This window comes from Trichoplusia ni, chromosome 2, assembly GCF_003590095.1.
Source record: "Trichoplusia ni isolate ovarian cell line Hi5 chromosome 2, tn1, whole genome shotgun sequence".
Taxonomy (NCBI): domain Eukaryota; kingdom Metazoa; phylum Arthropoda; class Insecta; order Lepidoptera; family Noctuidae; genus Trichoplusia; species Trichoplusia ni.
This window is the reverse complement of record NC_039479.1, coordinates 12592492-12612403: the sequence shown is the minus strand read 5'-3', so window position 1 is coordinate 12612403 and position 19912 is coordinate 12592492. Positions and strand designations below refer to the sequence as shown.

Sequence of the window (19912 nt, the reverse complement as noted above, 5' to 3'; positions counted from 1 at the left end):
TCAGACAAATTTAAAACTAAGTGCAGTCAAATAAAGTGCATTTTTTGTTGTTTCGCTGAATGTCAAATCGTAAGTACGTATACCAAGTTAGCAATTGTGCTAAAGAAAATTTCTCTGTTCAGTGCTCTGTAATCAACTCTTAAACAAAAACTAAAATAAAAAAAATAAATGCAACTGTTGGCAACCCTAGCGGTATAATAGTAGGTTACGGCCGCTAAGTGTTGCCAGTAAAATAAAAAAATAAGCGCGGGGCAAAGGTTAAGTCGTTAATACAAATGGTTCTGATAGTTTCGGTTGTTTCATATCATAATGGAAATAAATACAATATGTAAGTAGCTTTTGGTAAGTATTCAGTAAATTCTTATGCCGTAATTGACGGATTATTGCATTTCGATAGTTTTTTATATTTTATATTCAATTGATTTTTATTATCTCATTCTAAATGTTTAGTCGCGTGTGTTATTTAGAGTATTCTTATTAATTAATTCCTACATTTACCTTAATAATAATATAATTCGATTACATACGGTATAATGCACGTTTTAAATTACGAAGGCACGCGAATAATTTATATCCTGTAATTATTTTCGTTATTAACAAACATCGCTTAAAATACATACCTACACTGAAATTCAGTTATTTTATCTACATAACATTACAAATAGAATCATACATGTATAGGGAATATGTGAATCTTTAAAAATAATCCTAAAATTCAGCTGCATAAAGATGCTTTTACATTGCAACAGAAAAACTTTTGATTTATAACTTTTAACTTTCGAAAATTGCCAACCCTATTATGATCAAGTTAAGTAAAAGAAATGACGCACAGTCGGAAACCGGACCGGACGTCAGCTGACAGTTTTGGAATCAGGATATAAGTAGTACCAACCTTACTAGATAATATGTACTACCAAATGAACAACAAACTTCAATGAAACAGGTAAATGTAATTTTATTATCTAACTGTAAAATGCTTAATTAGAAATTGTATAACACACTGTTACATGAATATATTATGTGAACGGTAACTGGGTTGTTTATTGAAAAATATGTATGTTTTATTTTTAAAGTTAAATTGTAAGAAATTTTAAGAGCAGCCATACTTATGAGTGGTTTTATAAAGGCAGTAGTGGTAGGTAGGTGCTACTGCATTCATAAAACAATACGAGTCACAGATCACCAAAAACTCTGACAGAAATTTGGACAGTTTTTCAAAAGATTTCGAGAAGGAGGAGGATCTCAACTTTTCTCTATATTTCGTTTGTTATGTCAGTACTTTGGACTGGATGAACCGATTTTATAGCTTCTTTTTAAACTATTAAAACTATAAACTATAAAGAGACTCATTTTTTTTACTGCAGAATTGAGTACGTTTTTGTTCTTAAAAAAAACTATGCTATTATACTACGGTACCTACCAAACATTTTTTACTTTTAAAAAGAGTGAATATTTTTAATTCAATTACGTTTTGTATTAATATTTAAATTAGTTGAAAACTTAGTGAGCTCAAGACAGATTCTAGAAAAAGGTCCCTGAAATAGGTTACGTAAGCAGAGAACTTGCTCAATTTGCATTCGATTAGAATTTTTCTTTAGATTATTTGCATATTTAGCGTGAATGGTTTTATAGGCAAATAATATTACTGAGATTTAAGTTTAACTACACCAAAGTTCTTTGAGTATAAGTGTCAAATGTAATATGTAAGAACGTGAAAACTTTTTAATGGTCTTACAAGACATAAAACGTATCCGCCAATACTACTAACTAGCACTTGCTGTCCATCATAATGAACGAACAAGTTAATATTAATAAAAAAGCACCTGCGGCGCCGGGCCCCTTGGTTCAACGCACCAGGTCGTCGCACCATACTATACCGTACGCCGAGAGCCATAAGAAATACGCCCCGCCAACCTGACCGAATGAGGAAGCGCTCACGCACCCAACAAACGAACGCATGCAAATAATCTCCGCAACTCAGCCGGGCTACCATTAACAGCCAAGCGTGACGTCACCGCATAGCACAAAACGGGTTACAGGTGATTCTAGTCTTAATGACCTTTCCCAAAAAATAACCCACGAATTTTGAGGCGGTGAAGAAACAAAACAAAATTGTTGGTTTACCAAGACTCGTCGTTACTGTTTGCTATGGCACGCTAATGGTCGGTATAGTACTTTTATGTTAAGCTTGTGTATTGAAATGAAGGTTTTATGCTTCTGTCATTTACCATTAAAGAACGACTTAACATAAAAAAATAAACAGAGGCTACAGAAATAAATAATATTTAGTTATGGTTACATCGTAAACCGAATACCATCTACTGAATATTAACACTAGTCATTAATTTAATGATTAATGGGATGCTTCATGCTACATAAATGATTTTTGTTGTACCTTTTTATGTGATGACAGGATAAGACTGAATTATTGTGCTTAATAACTAGATTTGCATTACATGAATTAGATTTAGTTTAGGAAACTAGAAATTGTTAATTGTCATAAATGTTTCGTTGCGTGAAATAGTTTTTTTTTACAATTATAAATATTTCCGAAATTAACTACGATCAAAGAAAATTTGCTAGTGTGATGTGTCATTTAGATTCGGGAATCGACGATAAGTTCTTTTACCCTCAACTCTTTAATAATTAAAATTTATTGATTCAGGTAAGATAAAAAGTAAGAAGTGTAAGTCCAGGGTTCGTCCATAAATCTTACGATACATTACCCATTAGGTACATTTTTTTTGTAAATACACGACTATTTTCCAGCGATCACCTACAAATGGAAATGATAACATTTTTTCCCTTCAACACCTAGCATCATCAATGTAATTTGCACTTTCAAACAAAACACTACGTTCCACGTGGTCGAAGCTATACCCATATATGGACAAAACTGAATAAAACCTATAAAGATCAATAGTGTAGAACAAGCAAAAAACAAATGAAAACTTTTTTCTCGCGTTCTTTTTTTGTGCGCAGTACATACGTTTATGGCATATTGTATTAATAATGGCCGGTAAATGTCCCATTCTTCGGCGTAAACACGGTAATGATATAGTTAAACCTTCATGGCTTTACTATGGCGTAAGTGTCTTTCCATATAGAGGCACATTTTCATCACAATACAAGGATATATTTGATTACTTAAAGAATTATTGCTTCAAAAGTGCGCGAAAGAGCGTCAGTAAACTACGATAGGCCTAGACATATTACAAGTTGAGCCTTACTCTGATGAACCCTTTGATGATTACAGTCTAATATTAAAAATTCTCCAACCGTAAGAGACAGGACTTGAGGTACACGTTTAGCATATAAATAAGGCGTATGTAGATTGGGTAACAGTGGCAGTGCTATTGAACTGTTTCAACAATTTGGGCAGACTGGCAGACTGAAAATTGTACGACATATGATAGTTTCTTCCTTATTTTTTATTCAGAAACGATTTAAAAAAGAAACTACAATCTTTTTCTGTCCAGCCAATCTTTTTCTTATTGGCAAGTCTCAAAACCTAGAGAGAAGACTATGATATTCGACGGAAGCCAGTAAGAAAATAATATAAGAAAATAAAATATTTTAAAATCAAAACTTGCTTTAACAATATTCCAATTAAAAAAAAAACTATAAAAAAAATGTGGAGTCCACCCGTAGCGCCGCGTGCCGTACCTGTTATCAGGCTCAGGTATTTTGTGTTCAGCCCAAGTTTTTATAAGCGACCCTTATCCATATAAATATGCCGTTGGATTATTAAACTATGCGACTGACAAATAGCTTCATATCTACATGTGATGTGAATAGATTCATTCATTAAATAGTACCTAATTGACTGTTTCCGGTTTTTATCAGGAATTTAAGCGTACGAGGTATTTTAATATTATTGAGGAGTCACTCTTAAGTTTCGCCTTTTAAGTATCTTCACATAATTGGCCAAAAAAAGCCAGAAATAATTAGTAAAAAATTAAGGTATTAAAAAATATGCTAATCTAATTTCGAAAATGTGTAAGATAGGACGCGATAAAATGATAAATAGTCCAAGTTAAAATAATAAACATGTTTAAAGATCAATACAAATTATAGTAACTGATAACAGTGTGATAACGATAAACAAGCAAACAATCTAACGTACGTTTAGCGTCAATTTAGTTCAGAATTATCCTCATTATCCTATTGGAGTACCAATACAAATAGACGAACAAGTCTTGTCACTTAAAAAAAAACGTATTTGTATTTTGTCTAGGCACCGGGAAAATGCCCAAAACAAAATGATCCAAGACTGCAGATTAATTTAAACAACGGTTGTACAATCAGCCAAGCGATGGTAGACAACTTAAAATATTTAACTACATGCACCGTTCATCCGGCCCTTCACGCATATAATAATGTTATGATAACAATGATAGCACCATCTGTATCATTAACAATGTGTGCACTCGTATCACCGATTAAAGTCCGAACGACGGACAATTAGCCGTAAATTCCTCATTATAACACGAAAAATGTTAATTATTCATCAAAACAGGTTTTACAGTTTGCAATCTTGCACCTACAAAATACTAAAACTGGCTTCCCTCTTGCAGAACATAAGCAGGTCTTAATTAAATCCTTATTAAGCATGACTGAACTGCCGATATAAATCTAATCGAAGCTTTCATGATGATTTTTACATAACGAAATTGGAGAACATTCTAGATTCAAGTATTGCTAACACCTATGTTTCGATTCAGAATAATTCAACATACATTTGTCTTGAGAATATTAACAGTTGCTTGCATGGTGCACCTACTGTTGATTTAATTACCATCGTACCACCGAACAGCGATTGAAATGTGATTCAGTCACAGTTTATCAACACTACAAACGAAAGTTTGCGCACATACTTAGGCATGACGCTCTATATTCTCTCACAAATTTCTAGAATATCAGGGTTGTCGCTATTAGAAAGTTATAAGAACAAGATCACCTCTGTTCACAATTTATTTAAGGAAAATTGCGGTGGGCGGACTAATTAAAACTGCAGGAAACTCCGTGCGTTATTATAAACAAGGCTACAACATACCTACATGGAGAGCGTTATCAACGCTATCAATGCAAACTTTCATACTAGTTTTATGATGGTACGTATAGGTATATTCGTGCAACCGAGGTACGCGAGTTGCAAACTTTTTCTTTACGCGCGTATTGTTCAGCGATTGTTTCGACATGAATGGAAGTTGGTTGGACTATAACATTCAAACTTGTGTTGCAATCACTTTAGGCGTTACTAATAACACCGCACTTTTTTTACGGTGTTAGCAGATTCCTAATTAGATCGAATTGTCGCAATAAAGCGATAACAGATATCAATGAAGGTCAACTCACCGGGTCAATGTCCGCCTCCCAGACGTCCTTCAGATCGTTAGAGATGTCGAAGTAACCCTCCATGTCGGGGCCGGTGTTCACGACGGCCTCCGACCAAAACACAGTGAACTTCCTCGAGAAAAACTCGCACAAAACACAGCAAACTGTCACTCTTTAACTGTCCTCTTCCGAGCGGGCGGAACTCGGCAAGAATGCAAACTGCACTATTACCAACTGTCAGACGACGCAATCCTCACAGAGCACTGTGCATCATCACAAGTTTACGTTTCACTATCGACGCCCATTTGTTATTGGAACGAAATATTTTTTTATAAAGTTTCACTTCACGCGAGGAATGTTATGAAAATGCTGAGCGCAGACAATACACACACTCGCGGCGAGGTACGGCCGGCGAATGCGAGAGCGGCGTCGCCGGCCCGCGCCCCTCCCCTCCCCTCCCCGGGCGGCGGCACGAACCTCTCATTCATAACATGATAGGGGGTAAAAACGTCACTCGCCGTTAGGGGGCTGCCCACACGACAATACGCCTGTAATTATGTGGGTACTTATCACTCAATCAAGTGCAAGCCAGTCGAGAGATGAAGCCGTGGGAATTCACATCGCAGCACTGGACCAATAACAAACAATAAACGTTCATAATGTTTATTAAATAAATTCGTAGCAGTACCGTACATGTGTAATGTGTATAAATAGCTTATTCCATTAAAATATTTAGTGAGACAAAAATCTGTCTTCTATTAGTTTTATGATCAGATTTGTTATTAATTGTATAAATGTAAAATAAGAAGTACGTATAAAATGTTAGATGTGGCCGACTTTAATCTTATATGTGGTAATAATCGAAGATACTATACGTATACACATTATATACAGTATGTAATTGAAAACCACACTTACTAATGGAATGCACATAAAATAAAAATACATACTTAACTTTGTTTCCTACTTCAACATTAATGACTTCAAATCTACACATTAAATAATATAAAACTATAAAAATAAGTCTACTTAAATCTACCTTCAGATCATAACATAAATTTAATAAACATGCTCTAATATGCTACATTTTCGATCAATCAGACTCATTGAACTCTTTTGTTTTTCTTGCCACACTAGCGATTTCAGATGTTTTTATTCATTTAATAAGGAGCCAAAAATCGTAGGTACAGCTTATAGAGACAGTTACACAAAACGCATACCATACTTTCATCCTATGAAAAACACTGAAGTTTAATTAAAAGAAAATCAATGTAAAAGAAATATACTGAAACCGTTAGTGTGATTAGAATCACAATATTGCTTAATAAACATTTTTATTTATTTATGGTGTATAAAAAGTCTGCCACAGTACGCCAAATACTCTCATTTCGTGATCAAAAAAAGTGGAAATAACAAAAATACGCAATACGACATTCAATCGATCACAATGTTCAAATAAACCGCTACGGTTTTGGCTACGCTATATTTTTTATAAAGTTTACAAAATCGTAGAAAATTGACAAAAACTTTTTTGGGTTTTCCTGCTCTGGTTAAGCCATGGTAGCTGCTTGTCGGTCACGTAAAGAAGTGACGAGGTCCACTTTCATGTAGTGGACGTAAATTAATATTAGGCCAAATGCTAACTCTCTTTGTAATCCGAACTTTTACGCAACCGGCAATTGTCTGGTTTAAACATTTTTCTTCGTATTTCAGCAGTTTATAATTAGGTTTTTATGAACACGTAATTTAAATCCAGAGCATGTAGTAGACTTACTCCCGACAGAATCGAGTTGGAATTCTGTACCCCGGACACAAGCGCAAATTGGTGCAGTGGCAAGAGTTGCAACTACGCTTGAATGACAGCTGACGACACTGATAATACTGCTTCGCCACTCGATCTTGGTTTGGTCCGATAGGAACCCGAACCCGAATCAAAATCATAAATAGAATTAAACCAGTTACGGGAGTAAGCCTTCAGAACATACTGTTGTGTAAGCGAAACGCACTAGACTTCACATAGCAGTGTCTCGCTCGCACTACAGAAAAAATCCAGGTCGACGATTCTGTTATTTACAATGGCCGATGAATGACTGGCAAATGGATGGACTGTTCCTATTCTCTTTAGAATTTTTGAAATTCTGTATTGATCGTGAGCGTTTCGCCCCGTACTGAATTTAGAATCATTGTGTTGGAATGATTAGAACAATACGAATAGTGCCAATTTAATCCCATTTCAATTAATTCATCTGCGATTGTAAATACTAGAATTGGGGCTCAGCTGTAAGACGTTTGGAGTACACTGATAACTGATAGCTACAATATAATATCTACTTATGACCATTCCTCTTGGGTGGAACGGTGAAGAGTGAAGGCACGTGTGTCAGTAACGCTGATATTCCTCCGTGGAGAATACACACCTTTGGCACGTTGCACTTTACCAGGTAATCGCTGAACTGCAACAAAAATATTAATGTGATATCTAGTATTTTGTTGTTAAAACAATCCTATGTACATCGAGTTTAAATTAAACCCTAACTGCAAGGATAGTCGAGTGGAATAGATCAAGAATCCCGAGTGGAACAAGGGTAGGAAAACCATTTGTGTGACCCACAAATGCTAGTTCTGCGTCCTAATTCCTTAGGAAAAAAACCAAGATGATTGGTAAACGAGAAATTGTGTTTCCACCCAAAATTGTAATCAGCAGTCTGTTTCTGTTTTGACAAATTGTTACCATATTAAAATTGCTACAACATGTTATCTCTTTGAAAGCCAAAGCTATAGCTTCAATGAATATGTCATTTGAAGTTTGTTCATATTTTCCTCGGCAAACCAGTTTTTAATTGCTTTTCATTCGTCCAAACCACAATAATTAGATAAGTCAATTGCACAACATCATAATTGTTAGTGTTAGTTAATTATATTTCTCCTTTCTTTAATTAGTTTTAAAAATTTCTCTGTCAGTCGTTAGTTATTAATTAATTTAAGGCAGAACAGAAAAAGTTCACTATCATTTTTACTAAGGTTATTTAAGATATACATAGAGCGACGATCCAATCGGGTGTTTGACTAAAAACCTTATTAGTCCAAAAAAAATCGGATGCGTATATGGTTTGGCCGCGTAAACAAAAAAAAATTAAATCTCGTTTGACGTATTCAATATCCTTTTACCGAGAAATGACGTAATTAGCCTCCACTTCCATGTTTTACCATATTTTTTATCTTGTATTATATTTTATAAAACAAAAATACTCATCCAATTAGATATCTAACTGACGGAATGATTCCCTATTGCTAAAATGTATGGAAATTTCTGGAAAATCTTTTTCAACGAGTGACATCACTTTTACTATAATTGCTTATTAGAATTAGCGCTCAGAGGAATATATACTATTTACAGCCCAATGATTCTACGCGATTGAGTTACATTCTAAAGCCATAAAATTATATTTTCATTTAAAACCAGTAGAATTTTACAAAGTAGGTAATATTTAATACTTACGCTTAACATTTACTTAACGAAATAGGTTAACGTAATGATTACACAGCCTGGCCAGTTATAGTCGATTTAAATGTACAAGCATCCATATTTTATTTTTATATATTCGTGTTGCCAAGACCTGTTCTGCAGATCTTGTTTTAATTTTTGAAATACTTTATGTAAAGGTTGTATCAAAACAATATTAATACTGTTGTAAGGTAAGTAATTTAAAATGAGTGGTTTACTTCAAAATGAACTTAATAAACTTCAAAATGAACTTAACTTATAATTATAACTTAAGTGCAAGTTTTATATGTGTTTACTAGCTGATGACCGCGGGCAAGCCTGCTACTAATATTAAATAATGCAACAAGAACATAAAACTATCCCGTTTGTAAACTATCTGTGTACCCAATATTTCGGTGTATGTATTTTAAGCGATGTTAATTAATTACAGGATATAAATTATTCGCGTGCCTTCGTTATTTTAAACATGCATTATACGGTATGTAAACGAATTATATTATTATTAAGGTAAATGTAGGAATTAATTAATTATAATACTCTAAATAACACACGCGACTACACAGTTAGAATGAGATAATAAAAAATAATTGAATATAAATTACAACTATTCTGCAGTTCCTGCAGTGTTTTTTTGCGTGAAAGAGTAACATATACTAGTAAATACTAGTAACATACATACTAGAAGGATATGATCTAGGACAAAACACTAGTCGGTTTGTTATTTATCGGTTTAGTAGGTCTCTAAAGTTTGCCACTTTGATTGCCGAGTTCCTGTGATCTTCACATTTCATACTAGTGCATGGTCGCGCATTAGTAATGCGTGCAAAATTTCATCTCAATAGGAAAAGGGAAGTCGGACTAAGTTGACTTGTTCTAATATAGACAGAAGGGTCAGATTTAGGTAAATAAAAAACGAAAGAACGAAAAGGTTTGTAAAAGGAAGCATGTGAAACCACCGCATAGCAGTAAGTTACAGATCAATAGCACACAAAGAAAACAAAGATAAAAAACCTAAACTTAAAATTTCTTCTCGTTGACGAGGAAAGCCGTCTCTTAAGTTAACGAAAACAAATTAACCAGTTTAGCCTTCAAAACAACCGATCAATTAACGATCGTAAAAAAATACAGAAATTAACAGAATAATCACAACATCTGGCAAACGAACAGGTGATTTGCAAAATTTAATAAATTGAGAACTGATGAAAACTATATATAAGCCAATTACATTGATCAAAGGTCTAAACGGACTTATATGTTGACGTTTAGAGTTAATCACAATCGTTAGCTGCAAACGTTGTAAGCCGAATCATTATAGGTCATCCTACCAAACCTACTGAGCGCGATACGAGAGTTAAACAAGCGGTGCGTTGGGTCTGGGTGTCTCAAGCATGTGAAACCCAAGCGACACAAAGATTGGGTTCCCTACTACAAAGGTATTTTTAATTTTAGGTAAATAGGTCGAAACAAAATGTTATTGTTTCATCCTATAACGCCATCTATGGACAAATCAAGGAACTAAAACTCAAAATACTTACTAATTGCGCGGTCTCTTCCTGGGCAGAGGCGACGACTACAACCTTCTTGAGTTTGATGGCTTCTTGTAGCACCCGCTGTGGGTGGAGGCCGAGCGCCCTGAGCTCGTGTTGTCCGAGGTGGACGCCGCTGTATGGCACGTTTATACTGCCGTCTATACAGCTCTTCTCGTAACTATGAAAAAGAAAATTGAACTTTGTAACAGCTGTTGGCGTTTTTCTGTCTGCGATACTACTATTTAAACGACCAATTTTAACTTGACATTCAGTCAGTTTATATTTTTATTCGTTTTTTGTAATTAAACTTTTTGCAATATAATAATTTCCTATTTTCGTTCTATACTATAAAATATTTATACCCTTATTTAAAACTATGCAAGTATAATAATATATTGTTTGTAACATCTATAAAAAAATCTTTTCTAAGGTTGCATAACTTGTATATGAATAGGTACTGATTTGAATGGTCTGTCTTCAGAAAAATGGTCAGCTCTTTACAGATTGGTCCTCAGTGTCCACGTAGATATCCAAAATAAATCCAACAGATTACACTTTACACTATTTCTGACTTCATTTAGTCTAAGCAAAAGGATCGGTAATTATCAAGTCAACTAATAATATAGTTCATAAACTACTGAAGGACTACATTTTATTACCGTCTACCGTTGAGATAAAGAGTTAAAAAATCAATTCAGTCACATTTTTTCCAACAAGGTCAATGAAGAAATATCTAGATAGGACAGGCAAAGGGCATCAGTACGAAGCAGTTTTTATGAAAAAAAAATATAGAAAAAAAGGTAAAGGGAAAATGATTACAAACAACAATACAATAAAAATTATACTCACAGCAAATTAGACCTTATGTCAATGACACAGCATTTATCTTGGCATATCAGCGAGAAGAAATCAGACAAATTGATTCTAGGACTTATTTCCGTGAATAATACTTCCATTGGTATTTCAACTATATCCTGAAAACAACAGTCAAGTTTTATTAACGTTCAGATAACGTCTTAATTCAATATAATAACTAATTTGTATGGTTTACTTACCATAGGATCCTTTACTGCAGACTCATTCGTAAACCGTCTATAACTTATACTTCGCGGTGAACTGCGACACATCTCTATTGATTCCTGTTGAAAAATATTGCGTTTTAAACATAAAAGCTAAAATAATGATAGGTGTAAGTATTTAAATAAATAAAACTTAACGAACATAATTATTCAAAAAATTTAAATACATCTAAATCGCTGTGAAACAGCCTTTTGTAATTAATAGTTCCTTAGTTGTAATTGAATCAAATTAATTGACTTTCCTAAATAAGAACTTTTCGAAAATATTTGTTCATTTTATTCGAATCGTATTTTTTTTCAATATTAAAGATGGAAGCATGTAAGTGCGGGCTAATAAATTTGACAGTTGTGCACTGTAAACAGACGTCACCCGAGATTTAAACTAACTCTATCATCTTAATTTGGTAATTACGAGGTAAAAGAAAATCTGCGAATTCGATTTTTTTATACCCAATTATAACACCGATTAATATAAGTTATTTTCACGCCAATAAATATAAATAAAACGATGGCCATTGACCTCAAATTCAAGCTAAAAATTAACACGATTGACAATGATTTTCCATGAAGTTCTATTTCAGTAACCGCGAAGTCATCAATTCTAATGATTTGATAACAACCGCTAAAAGGTCGTATTCTAAAATGATCCGGATCCGATATTGAGAGTACATTCTTCACACTTAAATGTGAAAAACAAAGCAGAGAACATCTGTTGCTTTTTTATGGAGAAGTGATAATTAGTGTCCTACATTTACATGGTTCTTTAACTCAATGGGCACTTTAACTAACTGTGCAGTGAACAGACTTATTAACTACACAATGATAGGAAGAAGAATGAAACTTCTTTTAGACCAACTGTCGACTGAGCACTAAAGTTTTTATAATAACTATCGTGGGACTGATTCATTATTAAATGATGTAACGGTTTACTCCCGCATATGCGGTTTAGGCTCGCGACCCCGCCGCGTCTGCTCATGATTAAGGACTCCGGTTGGGTCCGAAACTAGTCGGGCTACCCCGATAAATACGCGTGAGTAAACCGTTACATCATTTAATAATGAGTACTAAAGTATCAATAATTAATTATTAATAATATGCTACAGCTTTTACAGGGCGCCATCTATTCTCCAACTAAGAAAAGACTGTATTATCAGTAGTAGGAAAGGTAAAACACACTGAGATATTTCTAAATACTATCACCACAAAACCAAAAGGCCTTAAAGAAAGAGAATGCATGATACTTCAAAGTATCATGCCTTCTCTTTCACGCTCAGACAAAAATATCAAAAACAGGTTAACTTCCGAAACCCCCCCCCCTCCCCTTATACCAAAATAAACCTTCGATCATTTCCGTATGTAATACCTCAAACAGTACAAAAACGACGGTAAAGATGTAACTACCAAGTACCAAGAAAATCATGTCAAGGCAAAACAGTCTTTCAGTACCTAATATCGGTGAAATTACGTTAAGGATTGGCCATTGTTAAGCGCCCTTGACACACTCAACAATGTCAATGTCACGAAGGTCAATGCAGTTGTGATCGTTACTGTATGGAAGACGTGTATTTGTGGTCTTTTGTGCGTCAATAAAAAGTGATTGATGAATTTTGAAGATGGAGTTTTTCATTTATGTTGAAATATTTTTTTTAAAGCGAGAATTGAATCTTCGTATGTTCTTTTTAGTGTAAATGTTACATGTATGGGAAGTGAGGAGTGTCGTTTTTTTTTGTTACATTTGTTTGTATATTCTGCTATCTACAATGACAAAAATAGGCAAGATATACTATATAATACAATTTATAAGGGCGACTTTTGGGCTAAGCATCGTTTTATGAAAATCTCTTCACTCATAAAGTGAACATTTTATAATTAGGCGTTTTTTAGGATGAGATGAGGATCTGCTGCGTCACCTTCGCTACTAATGTATCGCATGAAAAGGCTGCTTAGGTACCATAACTAGTAAGGCCACTCAGGAAAATGGACAATAGTATATCGTAATGGTACATAATCATTTTAACGACAGAATATACTTGATATTTATTTACATATTCAAAAGAAACGTACTTATTTCACTTCTCTCGAGATATTAAAGTGTACAAACCTTAACACACTCCCCAATATCAATTTCTGGTAGATCAGAGAACAGTAGAATACATTCGTTGAATCCGGACGCTAGTAACGTGTCTCTCAGCTGTCTGAGTATACCGACACCCATGAACAGAGGCAACGCCGGCCCCTCCACCAGCAGCGCGTCCCATAGGTGCACTATCTTGTGTAAGGGGAATACGTCTGTAAAATAAAAGTTAGATAAAATAAGGTTAAGCTAATAGGATTATAGAAAATCAGTTGTTCTATTAAATTGGCGTAATGTGGTCACTGTTATACGCAGTATAAAAAAACTAACGACACTGGAACCAGAATAATCTAGGGCAGGGCAAATACAGCGAAGCACTTAGATAAGAATGAAATAATTATGAAATTTCATTACATATTGTAAAGAAAACCAACTTTGCCAAAAACTACATTCTGGACGATGACTTTTGTTCTAATTCACTCAATAAGTCCAACTCACAACTCAATGTTTAAATTGGTTTCCAATAGGCCAAGAGTCAACAGTTTTCCGGCCAGACCTGTGTCGGTTTTATACTAGACTAATGGTTTATTATGACTATTATTTATGAAAGCGTCGTTACAAGCACCAATGGCTCAGCAGTGACATCTACAATAAAACAATTTATTTTATTACTTACGTGAAAACATAGTAAGGAACCAGGGTATAGCAAACAGCTCTGGAACAAAGTTGATCTCATGTAGATGTGTCGCTAGCTCCGGCTCATGGAAGGCTGTCATCTGCCAGAACTTCGCCAAGTACTCCTTTATCACAGCGCTGTTGTCTTTTAGGAAGAACTTGTGAAGGAACTTTGGTACGAAGGCTGAGAGGCAGGCGAAGGCGCGCGCTGTGGGATAATTAAACTGGAAGTTAGTATTAAGGTTATTTTGAGCCATTTAGTTAATTTTAACCTTTTCGAATAAAAACGAATAGAATTTTGCTTGTTTTCACAAGTTCTTTGATATGAAGGTACGTGAGAAAATCTGCATTCTACGTATTGAAATCTGGTATCACAAGGCGGATGATTTTTCTGTGGATGTTAGATAGACACTTAACGCTAAAAATGATAACTAGCCGACTCGGTAAGAGTCCGGTATTGGTTACGGACGCCAACCAAAACTTAGCTTAGAGAAAGACTCTGGTAGAAATCTGTTCCAAATTCATAAACGATTTTGCTATTACCACAGAAATTAAAGTAAATGAAAATCAACAAACCTTCATTACAGAAGTTCAAATATAGGAATGGTGCAGTCAACGAGTCTAATCCTTGCCAGTAAACGTACTGAGGGTTGGTTAACAACCAGGCTTTGAGCAACCGCTTTAATGTCCGATGTCCCGCCGACCCACAGAGCAACCAGCAGTATTGGTGACAACGGGGTATATCCACGTCTATCTGTCAAGGAAATTCAACTTTAAGAGTGAGCAGGTTAGGTTCAAAATTGTGAATCACCTAAAGTCTCAAATCAAAATTTCCTACTTATAAATAAGTTAATATTGATTGTGAACTATTTAATATTATTCATTCAATTTAATAAGATAATTAGAAATTTCATAACATTTTTCCTGATAACGTCATCAGCAAAACACTTGTTATCAGCTTAAAAATATTTATCATTCTAAACCGATAAAATATAAACATTAGGTAATTCCCAAACTACAGGAAACAGTAGTAGTAGGTACTTAGTTAAATAAACATGTATGAGTAACCTGATAGTAAATAGAATTGCATCTTTTTGCTGGAGCATGTATCTTGAACGTTTCCCGCGCGACACAAGGTTCAAAATCCAATGCAGGAGTCGTCTAAGAAAAAATAGAAGAAAAAAGTTTAGAGTCTCACCTGTCTGTCAGTAGGTGTGGGCGTTTCCTTATCAATCCTTTCATATTGTTCCTCTATATCCCCGACGACACCTAATAGGGCTGCCCATACGTCGCCGCGGACAAGAGGGGGGATGTCGATCTCAGCTTCTGCCCTTATGTACGGCGCTGTGTAGGGATAGCCCTGGGGAAATATTGGGTAATTGATTAATGACCAAAGGAACGATGGATAGATTGTGTAAAAGACGATATGGCTGCAAAGAGTGTTTCTTGTTGGATGACATCCGATAGAAAGGTATGCGCCGAACCCAAATAAAATAATTAGGATAAGAGCAGGGGAATGATGATGATGGATTAATGAATGAATGTTAATTGTAAGAATGTTGGAGAATGAAAACAGTACCTTCGATTGCCTATAACGGATCTCAGCTTAACATCCGTCTCGCAAATTTAATTACCAAAAGAAGTAACATAAAAACAAACTAAAAGAGTAATCCGGCTATCAGTTATTAGAATAAGAAACTAACAAAAAGTACTCCGATATAAGATACGTATAATTTACAATACAAAAGAATGAATTCAAGTGAATTACGTTTAGCACATCTGTAAATTGAAAACCGACAATTACGATCCAATATAAGTTAAGATATTATGAATATAGCTCTTATTGCAATACATTAAGGTTTATTTTCGCAGAACTTTAATTCTTATACTTACATGCAAGAGTCTCTGAAACCACAGCAATCTATAAAACTGATATTCAGTGTCTCTTTCCCGAATTATCTTTGGTAAGGCCACAGCATCGTATTCTTTTTTCCTTTCGTGCATGAGAGGGTAATAATCTTGAGGCGGTACGTGACTTAGGCGAGACTTTAGCAAGTCTAAGCTATATTTAGCTATCCGTCTGTCGAATAAGGCGCCATCTTTACCGCCTATGGTGCATCCATCTAAGAGAATCGCTCTGTAAAAAGTAAACTATATATTTTTATGCCGCCGCAAATACAACACGCAAACAAACAGATATTTTTACATTTAGTTATATGGAGAACTGGACAATATTTGGGAGTTCCCTTTGGCTTATCGAAGCCTATGTTACACTAGCCGTTTTTTTCTGCAAGTGTCAATAATTATGCCCATTCCCCATGTTTTTTCTTCAAGTGTCAAGAATTTTGCCGATGTTCCATGGACCCATGTATCAAATATTTAATCATCACGATAGTTGAGTATTTTTTTTAAATATTTAACAGCAAAAGTTCGCAATAAAATGCTTTTAGTCTGTAGGTATGGTGATGAAGCAGAACAACTTTTTGTCCATTAACAAAAACAGCAGCTAAAAGTATCTATTGTAGGAATGAGACTTAACTCTATATTCTATTGTATTATTTTAAGTTTTTGTCACACAGAAGAAAGTTAACTGACAAGAAATTTTGGAATTAGAAATGAATTTCTGAGAATTTTACTATGTAACAAGTTTTTCAACTTCATTGAACTAAGCTAAAATCGTGCTACACAAGCAACTAAAACTTTTCACTTACATAGGCATTGACAATATGGGCGGACTATTCTTTATAAGGCAATTTCTTTTTAATTCTGCTTGTATATCGCCTCCAGCCAGTTGCCACCAGTGGTAAAGGTGTTGCAGCTTACAGCCCATCAGACCTCGAGCTGGTTTTACTTCAACAAGCTGTTTTGAGTCCATTTGAGATAGTTCCTCAACTAAATCATTAAATGTTGCTCTCTCACTGGGATAGATTTTAAGACATTTTTCTATTACCTTCCTTAGATTTTCTGGTACTTGCTGAAACAAAAAGATCAACATGTACATAGGAGACTACTTTATATGTCATGCACTTTTTTAACTTTTCTAATTGTCTACATAAAGTCAAAGTAAAAGATAAAATATTTGCTAACATCAATTTTTTTTTGGTATTATTATTACTTTTTATTTTTATTTGCAAGTTATACCTAATACCATTACAGACAACCCAAAGCAATTGTTAATACACACTTCATGTTGGATACATGTATTGATATAATCATACTGTTTGAAGATAAATAAATAAATGCGGACAACATCACATACATTGTTCTGAACCCAAAGTAAGTTGCTAAAGCACTTGTGTTATGGAATTCAGATACAACGAAGGTACCACAAACACCCAGACCCGAGACAATGTAGAAATGACAATTTTTACATTTTCATATTGAGATACAACACAAATGAGTGCATAGTTTCATTAAAATAGCATCTCCATAGTATTAGCTCTAAAGTATAAAAAAAAAATACCTACTTTATACTGTTCAAAGCAATCATGTTCTCTAGCTATCCTCTCCGCAGGGTTGTTAGCATGCACTAGCGTCAGTATCCTTCTCAGTATAGGGCCAGGTTTTAGATTGCTCCAGAGTTTTCCAATGCACATTTCAAGTATGATGATACCATAACTCCATACATCGGCTGCTGGACCACCACCATTAAGTATTGTTTCTGGACTTAAGTATCTTGGTAAGCTGAAATTCATGTTCTAGTTTTAACAGTAGAATATTGTGGTAGCAATTCTTTAATGAAACATGTGTAAAATATAATTGAAATACCACAACTCATTTCATACAAAATCTTGAGATTAAATTGAAAATCTGTCTCATTTTTGCAATAATATAATGTTTCTCTGGTTTTGAGTTTAGACTAAATACAATAAGAGGTGTTTATTCAAAAATTGTGATATTATTTTTTAGAATCCAACTAAATTCAGTGAGTCTTGAAATTTTTGCAAAACAGTTTGGAAGTTCAATCATAAAATTCTCTAAGTTACAGATGTATTAAAAACTTACCCCAAAGGAAAGGAAACTTCACTACCAGCATCAGTCATGTAATACAAGCCATAATTGAAAAGCTTAACTCTTCCATTGTTATCTACCAATATATTATCATCAGACAATGTGCGATGTATTATGTCCTGATTGTGCAAGTACTTGAGGGCAATAGCTACTTGTTTCCCTATATTACTTATCTCCTCATATGAAAACTTACTTTTACATTCTTTTAATGATTTGCCTATAACCTCTGCTACCACTATTATTCTTTCTGTAAATAAGAGTTCATTATTTATACTAATATATAAAGCTGAAGAGTTTGTTTGTTTGTTTGAACGCGCTAATCTCAGGAACTACTGGCCAAATTGAAAAAATATTTTTGTGTTGAATAGACCATTTATCGAGGAAGGCTTTAGGCTATATACCATCACGCTGCGACTAATAGGAGCGAAGATACAATGGAAAATGTGAAAAAAACAGGGCAGGTATAAATCATAACTTATATCTTATACCCACGGGGACGAAGTCGCGGGCAACAGCTAGTTTATTTATAAAATTTAAGATGAAAAACAGACAGCAAGCTTTTGTAACATACAAGTAGAATGATTGCATACTGTGAAAGGTTTGTTTAGTTATAATTATATAGCAGTAACGAAATATTATCTATGCTACATACATAAATAATCATCTTAAATGAGCAATTTATTTCGATATCTGATGTCCACACATTAAACAAACAGTTTTTCCACAGATAGTACTGACTTAAATTGAAATCATGAGAATATGAATGTGTTTAAGTAAAAAAAAACAATTGAAAACTGAAATACAGCATAAATGATCAAATTAACGTACCGTGTTTGCCTCTGATTACATCGAGATAGGTGCATAAGTTAGGGTGTTCTATGGTCAGTAGGCGCTGAGCTCGCCCCAATATAGTTATAGAACTTGGCGTAAGGGGTAAACCATTACTACCACACATTTCCCCAGGGTGATTCCTCGCAAAATACGTACAAGACGCAAATTTGTAATCATCTTCGTTTTCTTGAAACATTTTCAAGTAATGACTTTACAAACAGTAGGCTGTTTATTATTACACTATTAACTTACTATACAAAGCACTGCTATTATTTTATTACCACAAAATTTTAGAAAATTTTAATGATTATAACTTTGTTTTGAAAATATTTGTCAAAATTTAGGGGCGGAGTCAAATACAATGAAATATTATTTCCCGGTTTCTGACACTGACACTTTTCCTGACGGCTGATATTGACGTTTAGCTATATCTCGATTTGTAAATAAAGACTTATTTTACTTCATTTACTATTTTTAGACTGTAAACGTAAGCAAACTTAGTATTAACGCTACTAACATTCTGGTTTTTCCTCTTAAACTGACAAATAAACCATTTTCTTTCCTATTTATTTCCTCGCATTGATTACACATGTTATAAATGTGATCAATATTTCTTAAAATACCATGTTTCAAGTTTTTAGTAGAGTTGGTAGACAACCGCCATAGACGACATAGACATTTCAAAGGGATGGCGGCGTCACACGAAACTATCGATAGTATTTAATTATTTCGAAATCAATAATTTAGTTGATCAACTTTTTTATTTTACATTTATATTTTATCATCATCATCATCATCATGTCAGCCCATAGCAGTCCACTGCTGGACGTATATTATATATTATATTTTATAATTATATTAATTACAGTCC

General features: G+C 34.2%; 2 protein-coding genes across 2 annotated transcripts in view; both read right to left on the bottom strand.

The window, feature by feature from the left end:
• The window catches only part of LOC113507608 (cyclic AMP response element-binding protein A), a 121537-nt gene extending 115792 nt beyond the window's left edge, over window positions 1-5745 (bottom strand). Inside the window, exon 1 of the mRNA XM_026890469.1 lies at window positions 5359-5745. Within this exon, the coding sequence (XP_026746270.1) occupies window positions 5359-5421 (63 nt within the window). The 5' untranslated portion in view covers window positions 5422-5745. The remainder of the gene's footprint in view (window positions 1-5358) is intronic.
• On the bottom strand, window positions 5447-19786 carry LOC113507571 (TBC domain-containing protein kinase-like protein). The gene is made up of 13 exons (XM_026890421.1): window positions 19039-19786; window positions 18205-18457; window positions 17667-17883; window positions 16911-17173; window positions 16093-16336; window positions 15398-15559; window positions 14776-14953; window positions 14201-14407; window positions 13552-13739; window positions 11427-11510; window positions 11221-11345; window positions 10378-10549; window positions 5447-7790 (listed from the first exon to the last, which is right to left on the bottom strand). The coding sequence occupies exons 1-13, from the start codon at window positions 19235-19237 to the stop codon at window positions 7665-7667; spliced, it is 2418 nt and encodes an 805-aa protein (XP_026746222.1). The 5' UTR covers window positions 19238-19786; the 3' UTR covers window positions 5447-7664.
• Window positions 19787-19912: the final 126 nt, after the last annotated feature.

Bases quoted from the DNA above. Each gene is read 5' to 3' on its own strand.
- LOC113507571 (XM_026890421.1), bottom strand. From the start codon at position 19,237: ATGTTTCAAGAAAACGAAGATGATTACAAATTTGCGTCTTGTACGTAT. The intron at 17,174-17,666 runs GTAGGTATTTTT...TTTTTGTTTCAG, and splicing joins ATTGCTTTGAACAGTATAAA to CAAGTACCAGAAAATCTAAG. The intron at 14,408-14,775 runs GTTTGTTGATTT...ATTATCCCACAG, and splicing joins TTTGAACTTCTGTAATGAAG to CGCGCGCCTTCGCCTGCCTC.